Source organism: Accipiter gentilis, chromosome 19, assembly GCF_929443795.1.
Source record: "Accipiter gentilis chromosome 19, bAccGen1.1, whole genome shotgun sequence".
Classification (NCBI taxonomy): domain Eukaryota; kingdom Metazoa; phylum Chordata; class Aves; order Accipitriformes; family Accipitridae; genus Astur; species Astur gentilis.
The window spans coordinates 1656961-1669610 of record NC_064898.1 but is presented as its reverse complement, the minus strand read 5'-3'; the positions used below and the strand labels follow the sequence as shown (position 1 = coordinate 1669610).

At 40.6% G+C, this 12650-nt stretch overlaps 2 protein-coding genes across 8 annotated transcripts in view; both read right to left on the bottom strand.

Moving 5' to 3' along the window:
• Positions 1–884, bottom strand: part of CCDC169 (coiled-coil domain containing 169) — a 45658-nt gene extending 44774 nt beyond the window's left edge. For all 3 annotated transcript variants that reach the window (XM_049822770.1, XM_049822772.1, XM_049822771.1), the window contains exon 1: positions 795–884. In XM_049822770.1, the coding sequence (XP_049678727.1) occupies positions 795–871 (77 nt within the window). In that variant the 5' untranslated portion in view covers positions 872–884. The remainder of the gene's footprint in view (positions 1–794) is intronic.
• The window catches only part of SPART (spartin), a 338589-nt gene that overhangs the window by 317556 nt on the left and 8383 nt on the right, over positions 1–12650 (bottom strand). For 3 of the 5 annotated variants that reach the window (XM_049822765.1, XM_049822767.1, XM_049822766.1), the window contains exons 6-11: positions 12270–12374; positions 9914–10043; positions 8929–9123; positions 7795–7953; positions 7626–7716; positions 2812–4443 (exon numbers count right to left, since the gene is read on the bottom strand). In XM_049822765.1, the coding sequence (XP_049678722.1) occupies positions 4257–4443; positions 7626–7716; positions 7795–7953; positions 8929–9123; positions 9914–10043; positions 12270–12374 (867 nt within the window). In that variant the 3' untranslated portion in view covers positions 2812–4256. Of the gene's footprint in view, positions 1–2811; positions 4444–7625; positions 7717–7794; positions 7954–8928; positions 9124–9913; positions 10044–12269; positions 12375–12650 lie in introns of those variants that run through there. The other 2 variants (XR_007508799.1, XM_049822769.1) reach the window with 2 other exon arrangements.

The following is a 12650-nucleotide window of genomic DNA, read 5'->3' as shown; positions in this document are numbered from 1 at the left end:
CATTCCTGCTGAGCAGTGCTTACCCAGAGCCAAGGGCTTTTCTGCTTCTCCCCCCACCCCACCAGCCAGCAGGCTGGGGGGGCACAAGGAGTTGAGGGGACACACAGCCAGGACAGCTGACCCCGACTGACCTGAGGGATATTCCAGACCACATAATGTCGTCTTCAGCAATAATAACGAGGGGTGTGGAGTTTGCCAGGGCTGCCTTGCTTGGGGATGGACACTGGACAGCTGGTGGTGAGCAACTGGTTTTTTTTGCATCGCTTGCTTTTCTTTGGTTTGTTTGTTTCTTTTATTTTAAACTGCCTTTACCTCAACCCACAAATTTTCTCACATTTACCCTTCCAATTCTTGCCCCCATCCCACTGCGAGGGAAGGCAGCGAGCAGCTCTGTGGTGTTTAGCTGCCTACTGCGGTTAAACCACGACACCCAGTCCTATTTTCCTTGCCCGTTCAGCACCAGCCCCATTTCTGGCTGAAATTATCCAACTTCTTCATGCTCCTCACGGCAGTCCCAGCCCTTTGACCAGCTGTTCGATCGCCCACCATGCCCTACTACGCCCCACGTCCACGCGCGGCTCTCAGCCGCGCTCCCAGCACAGCCCCGCCGAGCTGTGGGACCTCCGGGGAGACACACGGCCTCTCCGTCCAGTCCCGCCGACTGCGACGGCCGCCATTTTGCGGCGGGGAGGCGGCAGCAGCCCCCGTCAGCGCAGCCCGGCGCGGCTCCCCGCAGCCGCTGCGGTCCGCGGCCTCAGCCCCCCCTCCCCCGCCATCTCCCGCCGGCCACTCACTTCTTCCGCCTCTCCCGCCCCAGCTCCAGCGCCAGGCGGTCGGGCTCTGCCCCCCGCCGCTCGCCGCCTTCCCTCATGCCGCCGCCGGCCCCCGCCCCGCCCGCAAGCCCCGGCGTCCCCGGCGGCTGGGCGGGATAATGGCCGCCGAGCGCCCGGCGGAGGCCTGAGGGAGCGGGGGGGGCGGTGGTCCTCGCCCCCGTCCTGTTTAGCCCTCGGGGCGGGAGACCGCGGTCTCGGCAGCCGCCGCGGCTCTGCCGGGAAAGCGGAGGGAGAGGGGGGAGACGGGGTCGGGCGCGAACGCCAGTCGTTTGATGCGGTTTTTCTTCCCTCTGTCCGGGGAAATGCCCGGCATGCGGCTCGGGCAGCGCCAGAAATTAATGGGAAATAACGCTGCACGGGTTTTGGCCCAGTGAAAGGGTTTTGGCCGTGCGGGGTGAACTGTTGGTGTGTGAAGCTTTTCATGACCTGGGAAACACAAATGTGCGGGGTTTGGGGGGTTTTTAACACTTCTTTTGGATGGAAAGTGGCACAGTTTAAAGAAATGCTTTGACCCGCATGTGAAGGGAGGCAGAGCATGGCGGGGCCCAGTCTTGAAAGAGTGCCTAGCCTTTATTTTGGCACCCTTGATAATTGCGACCTGTTGCTGTGTGTCAACTAGTTTGCAAGAATCTGACTTGAGACAGGACAGAAGAACTTAGAATAATCAGTCTTAATCATCACTGATCAAGTCAATGGAGTCAGTTAGCCAACATATACGGGCTAGTATTTTAGTTATCTTACAATGGTCCGGATTCGTGCTTAAAAATATTTGATGTCGCAGTTTTCAAACAAGGCGTTTCAGATTGGTTCATGGCTTTCTCAAGGTAAAGCTTTTAAGGGGTGGACTGAATTAATCTAACAGCCTAATGCTGCCAGGAGAGGCATCTCCCCCCGACAGGGTCTCCCTTTTGCCATCTCCGGCTGCTCCAGTGCCAGCTCTGACATTAGTGTAATTCTCCCATGAGCCAGTCCAGCTCCTGAAACCTAGAAAACTTACTTCAGGGAAAATGTTCAATGTTTGCAGTTTCTGCTGGTTGGTGAGCTGAAATGGCGCACCAGCTGCTCAGAAAAGCACCAGAGGTGATGCAAGGGACAGGGTGAAACTGGGAGAGATCAGTGTGCTCTTAGATCAGCTCACCATTTCATGGGACCTAGTGCTCACTAGGGGAGCTATAGAATCACAGAAGGGTTTGGGGTGGAAGGCACCTTAAGGATCATCTAGTTCCAACCGCCCCGCCATGGGCAGGGACACCTTCCACTAGACCAGGTTGCTTTAGTCCTAAAGTGGTAGTGTGACACTGGAATGAGCCAATCTGACACTGATACTGGAACAGCAGGGTCACTAATCCTGCAGGATCTAGTGTCTGGGGGTAGAACAGCAGGATGGAGAGCAAGAAGTTTGATCATAAGAAGTAGTCATTTTAATTTCACTTGTCCGATATATATTAGAGCAGGAGGTGGTTTTTGACAGTCTCAAGTTATAACTGATGCTATCATCTAATCAGTGAATTACCACTTGAGGTGTGGATTGAATTCAAAATCATCTGAAATACTTTAATCAAGAAACGAATTTAGAAGAGTGCTGCACTGTAACTGCATTTAAATTTAGCTGCTCATTTTGCCTTCTGGATTTACTGAATGCTACCTTTTTAAGATACATATTGAAAATTCCATACCAAACCAATAATTTAAGTAATGACTTGGCCCTAGGTTAGCATTCATAGCTAACTCAATGTACTGAATCTTAACAGCAAAGGTGTTAATAAGTAACCATTTTTCTTGTTACCAGTTTTTGTGAAGAACTGCTTCAAGATTAACTTAACCAGCCTACTGAATAGTTCCCAACTAGAGGAACCTTCTATGTTTCTGTCATAGACATAGCCAAATACTGTTCTCTTATTACTTCAGAAGAAGTCCTAGTCTTTCCCCTCACTGATCCGTACAGTGGTGCCACATCATAAAAAGGCCAAGCACAGCGTAACCAATTTTCATTTCATCTTTATTTCCGTAAATCAGTTACACTTCAAGTGGTTAGATCCTTTGTTTCACATTTCTCAACCTAAGTACACACCTACAGTAGCTACTACAAAATGGGCACCTATGACCATTCTAATAGACATTAGTTGTTACTGTATTTTTTTCAATCTGATGCAAGTACCATTTGCTAACAAGCATTTATAGTCATTTTCTCCATTTACATGAAACAGAGCTATGGTGTTCTGTTTGCTGCAGGTCCAGCCAATATCAGAATGTGTAGCAGCTTTAAAACTCAATAATGAACTGTTAAATAAGTAGCAGTGTAAAAGCATCTCAAGGGTTCTACGTGTGGAATTATTTCATGCTGCACTAGGAACAGGATGAAAAACCTACACAGTAGTGTCTATTCTATTCCACACACATCTCTTCACTAAAAGGGCTTGTCTTCATACCCTTTAAAGACATACCTTGTGCAACTATTACTTTAACAGAATAAAGATGCTGACTGTTAGAACTACTTGTTAAAGCAAATACATATTGTCTTCCACTAGGAGGCCATGCTACATACACTGAATCTTTCTGGATTGGCTGAAAAGTACAGAATGCTTAGAAGTTCCTAGTGTCCTCTATAGAATGGTTTTACAGAAAAATACTTTATGCAAAAACATACCCTCTCTAAATAAAAATCTCAATTTCAAAGAATCTTTGTATATTCCTTATGGAGAATACATTTTTCTAGAATTGTAAATACCCTCTTTTAGAAGAAATGCTTGATATCTTTGGTTTGCTTATATGCTGGATGGGGAAAAAAAAAGTTTTAAAGGGAGTAACTACCTAGTTACCTGAGGTTCATCTTTCATTTCTTCTAACATGAACTTTGGATAAGATTAGCTGTTTGCTAGCTGCAAAGGGAAATTCTCTACAAAACAATGAAACACAAAGCTTATTTTAGTAGTGCATATTAAATAAGACAAGGCTGGTTTAATAAAACTAACTATTAATGATAGTTAAAAAACAAAACTAGTAATCCTACTTGTTCCAGAATTAGTAATCCTATTTGTTCTGTATCACCATCTTCTTTACAAATATAAAGTATTACAAAAATATTCACAATAGTATTTCTATATTAATCTATTATTCCATATTATATTTTGAGAAAGTGCTTAGAGGCAAGTTTATTAACCGAAAACTCATATCCTTCCAGTGGTCTGAAGTCCTGATCCAGTTGTTTAAAACCGTTGTTCAATACAGAACAAGGAGGCAAGACAACCTTCATCTTTCCTTCTACAAATGCCCTCCCTATTTTTACATTTTCATGTCAAATTAAGTAACAGTTGCTTGAAAAGTACAGCGTGATTTGTGTTAAATCGCAGATTAGCAATGTAGTTACTTCTAAATAAGAAGTTTCATCTCTAATGTAAGGCTTTGAGAAATATTTCATTGCTTTCATTTTTTATCCTTCTTCTCATTATCCAACACTTTATATTCATCTAACACAGCATGGCCGGTTTCCTTTGCAGTTCTCTTTACAACAGCTTTGATACCAATATTGTCAATGTTAAATGCTGTCACACCAACATTGATGGCAGAATTCATAGCGTTGTCTGTGGCATGGCCAGCATCATCTCCATACCTAAAAAAAGATAGCAGTTTTGTAGATTTGTATAGTTAGTATTTTAATATTCACAGGAATTCTTCTGAAAGCAGAAATTTAAGCATTACCAAGAACAAATAATAAGCACACAGCCTGAGTGCCTAAAGAATAAAATTAGAAATTACCAAACTATTTGCGTAAGGGCTGCTCCTCTATCAGACAGGTTACTCTTTAAAGATACCAGTATGCTTCTGCCCTTTCTCCTCAAAAAAACTTTCAGTCTTTCTCCCTCCTTCCTCTCTAGTTTTGAAGAGTAGAAGGCTTATCTATTGAACCATAAGAAGACCCAGGGGAGGGAGGAAATTGTGTGCAATAACCCCTAAGTACTTCTTCCCATAAGATCTTACGTAAAATTCCTGATACCCTCTATATCCCCATGCAAGTCCTCACAGCCAGACCCTTGCAGCTGCTAAACCTTCTCAGTATGTACCATGGGTGGCAGCACTGAGGAGGAGGGAGGGCAAACACTGTTTACAGAAAAAGGGACTGGAATCACCTCAGGCATATTTTTTCTCAGCTGGTACCACGACTGCCAGAATGGTGCTTGGTTAGGACTTGTCCTGTATCACCTTTGCCCGTGTCTGCATGGCATAATATGATACTACATCTGGTGTAAACAGCAACACATTGGCATGTTAGTTCAAAGTCCTAAAAGTAGGCTCTCTGAGGCAGGGCACCATGGTGCTCAAACAAATTAACCCAGACAGTCTAACAGGTCTCCTGGGTACAAAGAATTGCTGACACAGCTATGATTATATATTGGAGGTAGCAAGGTCCCTACAAAAAAAAATTCCATTGTGCAGTGAAAACTTACATGAAGTAACCTGGAATCAAAACAGTGGCAAAGGGGAACAAGGGGAAGAAAAAAAGAGAAGTCATTCAAAACCCCAAAAGGCTCAACGAAGCTAACTTGAGGATATGATAGAAATTACCAAGAGATAAAACCTCTGGTCTCTCCACTGGGCTGTGGGTCGGGCTTCTTTATGCTTTAGGTGGCAAGTCAGCAGTCTTACATTAATTACTCAACTGTAAAGAAAGGTACACATCTACACCAGTAGAGGGAGCATACTGAAGGAGGACAAGAGTATAGTGAGAGCAGCAACTCCCAACTGTTCAGGGCAGCCAGACATTTCCCCAGAGAGCACTGTATGCAGACAAACCAGGCCAAAGGGAAGTATTTCTGGCAGCATCAGAATCCCAGCAGTTAGTAAAGTTAGTTTTTCCCTGTGCTTCTTACAACCAGAGATTCTTTGAGGACCTTGAAATAAGGCTAGAGAAGCACAGAATATCAGAAAATCCAAAAATCTATCGCATTATCAGTACAGCAGCCACGGCATAATGGCTGGAACCAACAGCGAAACCAAATAAAAAGAATTACTGCTTTTTTTGTTTTGTTTTTAATTCTCTGATAGAGCAACAGCCTTGAATCACCAACATTGGATTTGCAGATCACAGAATTAATCTCACAGCAAAAGTGCAGTATTTGTCAATATGGTTAGTTATTTTTACCTCAGAAACATCATAAGCCAGTTTTATATAACATCACTAAAATAGGTAACCTCATTTAAAAGTAAGACTATAGCTTATCCAATACAGTTAGATGAACAATTTCTTAATATTTGATAACTGATTTTTCAGTTTGCCTGTCCCAACTGCATAATTTGTAACTTTTTTTTTTTTTTAAGAAAAAAGTTGGGCAGATGTAGATATTGCAGTTATTAAAATCATTGTAAAAAAACCACCAAGGTAGTAGCATGGTAATTTGGCAGAAATGTTACTTCTGAAGCTACATTTTCCCCCAGTTCTGATCAACATGCACATATGATGAGCATCTCTTTGTAATTCCATCCGCAAAGGTATTGCAGCTAAATTTTAGCTGAGTTTTTTGTTAATTAACTGTGATGATGCTCCTTTCACTTTGTTTCCATTAAGTGGAATTTAGCTCATTCACTGAAGTATTCTGACTGGCAGAAATCTTTGTCACCGAAACAAAAAACAGCTTCCAAAAGAGATATTATGTAGAATTTTAACACATTTATATAGATAGATTTTAAAGATCACGTATCAAATATTTTCAATTGTATTGTAATTAACTGCAACATTTAATTACTTATTGTTTTTCACGGTCAGTGGCTGTTGACTGCTGATCTCCATATTTCCTATTTTTATATCTAGAACAAAAACATTAATGTGGATCTATGTGAAGTGAGTACCCGTACAATACCTCCTGACATTCCTACAGAAAACAAACATTAGCAATAAAGCACCCCTGACTAGAACTTCACTATCCAGCCTCCTATTTGAAATGCATCACAACTCAACTCTGAATGCCAATCCACTTCATACTGTATGCTGATCTTTACCTTGTTACCTTCTGCTAGTAGCCTGTATGTACTTTCAACAATCCTTTTTAACATCTCTTTTGCTACACTTATCACTGATTCCATTTAACCTATATGCTTTTGCTTACTCTTCACTTTCTATTACACCTATTGCACTTTTTTGGAGGGGTGCATTTCCTACATTTTGCAGTTACTTCAATATATTCCCTTATTCTCCACAGCATCTTCCAGTACATGCATTCAACTTTGGTCTTTCCATCACCTTAGTAACATCATCGTAACCCCAAACGTTACTATCCTCTTCCCCCACTATCTTTTTGTAAGAACACCTGTATTTTGCAAGTCGAGGCTATGCTATTATTGCTATTTATGCCTTAGATTTCCTTACACAATCTTTTTTTGTACCTCCTTGCTTTAATCACACCTGCTGACAGATGAAATTATTTTTTCCTTAAATTTAGCTAAATTTACATAAATTCAGGATCAAGCTGAGAGGTTTAAACTGGTAACTTTTTTCATAATGACATTATACTGTAGAGCAAAGGTTATAAATCTGAACATCATTTGTAACATAGCCTAAAGCTGTAATACTTCTAGAAGAGAGCTAAAAAAATACTTGCCACAATCATTCACTCATTTCATGTTTTTACTCACAGATGCTCATTAGTGTGCACTTAGCAGCTTACCATGTGCTGCATAATTAGAGCAAAGCAGGTATTTCAGTTAGTTTCCCTGCACCTCCATAAGCTTTTTTTTGCCAGTATTCAAACACAATGACAATATGCTGTAGAAGATGAAACCAATAAAAACATAACTTACTTGTATTTGACAGTTTTTACAGTCTCAGTTGAAACACTTTTAGCAATGCACTTCGCTGCGCTTTCTAAACCTTGCCACACTGTTGAAAACCCTGTGAAAATGAACAGCTTATTTGATTTCATAGCATTGAAAAGTATGCAATTAAAAAAGTATAAGGAATTTTTATTACCTTGAACTCCACTTGCTGCTACCACCAGAGCACCGTCAAAAGTGGATTTGCCATCTTTATCTTTCTTAAGGGATTCTGGAACTAATTTGCTGCCATGCTTCTTCACATGCGGAGCCAGCTCCTTTCCAACACAGCTTGCTATAGAACACACTCCCTCAACTACCATAAAACAATAGTATGCAGATTATTTAGTAAGAACATAGAACATCTTTCTTTAAGAGTCCTTACTCCTAATTAAAAGTAAGCTTCACTGAAGTCTTAAGTGTTGCTTCTACTTAAATATGCTTATTTGAAAGACAGACTTTAATCCACACTTAAGTACCCAACTGATACAGAAGCAACCTTATTTTTCAGATTCTCCACAGCTTCAATTCCTAAGAAACAAGTAAGGTTGGTCTTACGGCTAAAAAACACTTTACATCTCACATTCTAATTTCAAGAAGCTGTTCCCATTGCTTTGTTAACCCCAACCTGCAGATAGGGAACAAGCTGTGTTTCTTCCCTGACTTGTCTTCTGGAGAAGTCTCTCTCACAATCATCCCAGCTCTTCAAACTAGTTTTGTAACATCCAGCACAATTTGTTGTTAAGCTTGGGCAAGTCACTAGACACTAAATAGAAACATTAATGTAAATAAATAACAGAATGAAGTTACTGAGAGCTGCTAGGGTTACCAAGCACCACTGAACATCACACTGTTTCTATCTGGAAGTTTATACATGGTCTAATAGACTTGTTTCAGGTGTGCATATTTAAAAACATGCACACACACATTCTCTAGTGGTACAATATAGTAGTAACCAGTGACAGTACAGCTTTTAAAATACATGGTTATCAACTTAAGAAGAAAGAGAGACACAATTTTGAATTAACTGTCTAAAACTTAGAAAAGCACGCCAAACTTAAGGCTGTACAGACTATTCTTTTAGGAAAGAGAAAGATGCCTCAAGGTCATATAATAAATATTAATCCTAAAGCATGTTTCTCACAGGAACTAACTAAGCACAAGCTACTGATCTCTGGATTTCACCAGGTCAGTCCCTCTTCTAGTTCATTGGCTACAGAAACCAGCTCTCATTTTACAGAATATTTATTAAAGACAAAAACATAATATACTATGAGATGGAAATTTTTACCTAAGAATTGGCTGACTTTCACAGCTCCTCCTGTAGCCTGTTTTGCTACATGAAGTCCCTTTGCTACAGTTGGGTTGACTTCCAGAGGTTTTTCTTCTGGTTGAATGTGTTCTCGCAGTTTAGAAGCTCCTTTGTGGATAGCTTTACCAGTATATTCTGCTCCTTTTATTAGGCCCCAGCTTACCCAAGATGCACCTTCAAGGCAAAAATTGTTTTTCTTAGAAGGTACAATTCTACAGACTATGATTCCTACAGCCTTCCCTCCTCTGCCTCTGCAACACTGACTTTAGAAACATTCCTGATTACAGAGTCTGCAATTATACTCTTCCTTGAATGGGTCAGCATGAATTGCTACAGTGATTTCTGCTCCTACACCACCCACGTTTTTTTCAATTCACTTATTTAAGTTTAATACAGCCAGCCCTCATCCAAATGTCAGCTTAATACAGGTACTCAGTTTTTAAATAGCTATCCAAGCCCCAGCTGGGTCACAAGTGATAGAACTGCACATCTCGATGCTATTAACATTCTGAAAATGTACAACCCAACTCTCTAGCCCTCCCAGCAGATTCATACTTATTGAAACCAGCTGGTGGTCATTAGTATATTCCAAAGGTTCTCAGAGGAAAAAAAATGTTTATCTGCAGAAATCACAATAGATGCCTGTTTTAATATAACTGCTCATACAGGAGTAAAGTTGTACTATCACAGTGGTTTGGGTCACAGGGGGTGATCCCCTAACACACAGTCAAATGAGGAGCCTAACTCATTTGCAATGAACAAAGGTGTTGGCAATGGATTTAAGTTCTGCACTGTTTTTATAAAGCTCATCAAATTATCCTTTAGAAGATCACAACTGGAACTGGTGAACGACTACTTCCAACCACTCAACTTCTACCAGCACACATGTATTTAGGTGAAAATACTGTTTAAATGTCACTCACGGAGGTTTATATCCAACACAATCCTCTTATTACAACAGTACCTGACAAGATTCCATGGGCAACTTTCTCACTCCATTCTGGCAACTCTTTCTGATTTTCCGCTCCTTCAGGTTGTGGTTGGATATGTACAGTCTGCGGCAAGTTAACTGCATCACTAGAGGCTTCTGAAGGCTAACAAGTGAAAGTAAACATCTGAGAATCTACTTCACAACGTATCATCAGGGTTTCTGTTTTAGGTGTTTCAGGTTATACAGATCTATTATCAAATAATGCTAACGTTGTGTATTCCTTGGGTAAGTGTGCAGAAACTCAAGGGAAATTTGTGATTCAATTACTTTTGCACAGAAATGCTATGCATTCAAAGAACCTTGTCAGACAGCTCAGCATTTTCTGTACACTTTCTTCATCCAGTTACAATGAAAAGATTTGCTTGCCAACACGGCCATATGGTCAAGTAGCTAAGTAGGGAAAACTTAAAGTACAAGTTAACTAGCAAAAAAGATAAGAGACTTGTCTATCTATCATTTTTATCTTCTCAGAGGGAAGTCAACTCTGTTGTTTTTCAGTATGGGATCTGCAGTCTTCAGTCAGAGAATCCAGCTGCACAAAAATAATGCAGCTGTTCTGGTTGTTTTGCTCCTCATCCTTTCCTCCCAAATTCAAAAATAAAAGGAGATTATTCATTCTATGTGCTGTTGATACTTTTGCAGACTAGCACAGCCAAGGAACACATCAAGCTGTGCATGCTTCTGCTCCCCATTTAAAGCTGGGTGGATAGGATCTGTGTGATTTTATTTCAAACACTAGAGTTTCTGGAGCACCTCTCCCATGAAGGCAGGCTGAGAGAGTTGGAGTTGTTCAGCCTGGAGAAGGCTCCAGGGAGACCTCAGAGCAGCCTTTCAGTACCTAAACGGGGCCTACAAGAAAGCTGGACAGGGACTTTTTACAAGGGCATATAGTGACAGGACAAGGGGTAATGGCTTTAAAATGAAAGAGGGTAGATTTAGACTAGATGTAAGGAAGAAGTTCTTCACTCTGAGGGTGGTGAGGCACTGGAACAGGTTGCCCAGAGAAGCTGTGGATGCCCCATCCCTGGCAGTGTTCAAAGCCAAGTTGGATGGGGCTTTGAGCAACGTGGTCTAGTGGAAGGTGTCCCTGCCCATCGTAGGGGGGTTGGAACCAGGTGATCTTTAAGGTCCCTTCCAACCCAAACCATTCTAGGAATCTATGAGTAGATGTTGATCATTCAAACATATCAACCACCACTACCACAGTCTGGCTAGTGTTTCTAAAAAGTGTTAACATCATGTTACACAGTTCACAGACAATGTATAATTAAACTTTAATTACAGAAGTGAAAAAATTGTAATAGATTTAGGTTCCTGTTCAAGATCCTACTTTTAGGACTTTCCCAATGTAAAAGTTAAAAAAAAAACACCAACAAACCAAAACATTTCAATGATTCAAAACACTTCTAGTTAACAATGGATAGAAAGAAAAAACCTTTTTACTTAGTCCTGAAGAGTCTAAATGAAAGCATTCATAGATTAAACCTATCAGCAGAACAGAATACAGCATATAGAATATTTGATATTACATGGAATTCTTAGATTTCCCCTGAAATATTTACTGGAAATAAAAGCCAGGTACTGCACTAAGATGACTGTTGCAGTAAAACAAAACAAAACCAACATTAACAGAAAAGATTAGATTAAGACTTAGACAGTTGCTACCCAGAAGATTAACAGTGTATCACTGACATGTACTACATCACCAATTACTGCTTGACAGCAGTGTGAAATCTCATGTTCAAGAAATGTCTTTAGCACGTGACCAAAACATTCTGGCGGCTGGGCAGGAGAAATAAACTTAATACACAGCTATAGCTAAAAAACAAACAAACAAAAAAACAATAAAAAAACCAAAACTATGTTCCAGATATAATTTAGTTACACCAGAGTTTGGGTCACTATGTAGAAAACCAGTCAACAACACTTCTAAGGACTATACTAAGGAGCAGAAATGGATTCTCTGAGACAGGTGACTCAATACTATAATTACATTAAATATAGTTGTTAATTAGATCCTCATGAATACTATATAAAACAGAAGACACATTAAATGGCCATCAGACTAGGCTTTGAAATATTCGTGCTGTATCACTGTTTTTAAAACTTCAGAAATCTGCTGATTTGCAAAACATGGTAGCCTGCAGTAGCTGAATCAGCTCTTAACAACAAAAACCCAAACAAACAAAAAAACCAAAACCAAAAAAACACAGGGCACAGCATACATTGCTGCTGTCAATCGAGTCTGGAATCTCAGCAGTTCTAACATATATTTCAGTGACTTTGGTTTTTTTCTATAGAATTTTGGAATCACTGTCCTGGAATTTACCTGGACTTTGTGGCCAGACATCTGTTTAAATTTATCTTCAAAATGCACTCTCTCAGTTGCTGGGAGCTCTGAAGATAACCCTACTCTCTCATGGGATCCTGGCACCTGTGACATTGTATCAGGGAACATTAACAAAAACACGGAATTTTAGGACAATAAGGAACTAATTAGATACCCAATTTGAACTACTTCTATGCAGGAAAGATGACAGAGTTTTATCAAATAAGTCCTGCTCTGAAACATTACATCATTCTGTAGTACTTCTCCCTTTTAAGTAAAAATTAGTGGCCTCCTGTGCTAGAGAAATTCCCTGCCGAGCAAAACAGAATTTATACCATAACAGAATTCTGCCCACATGGCATGCTGCAAACTGGTCCTTCA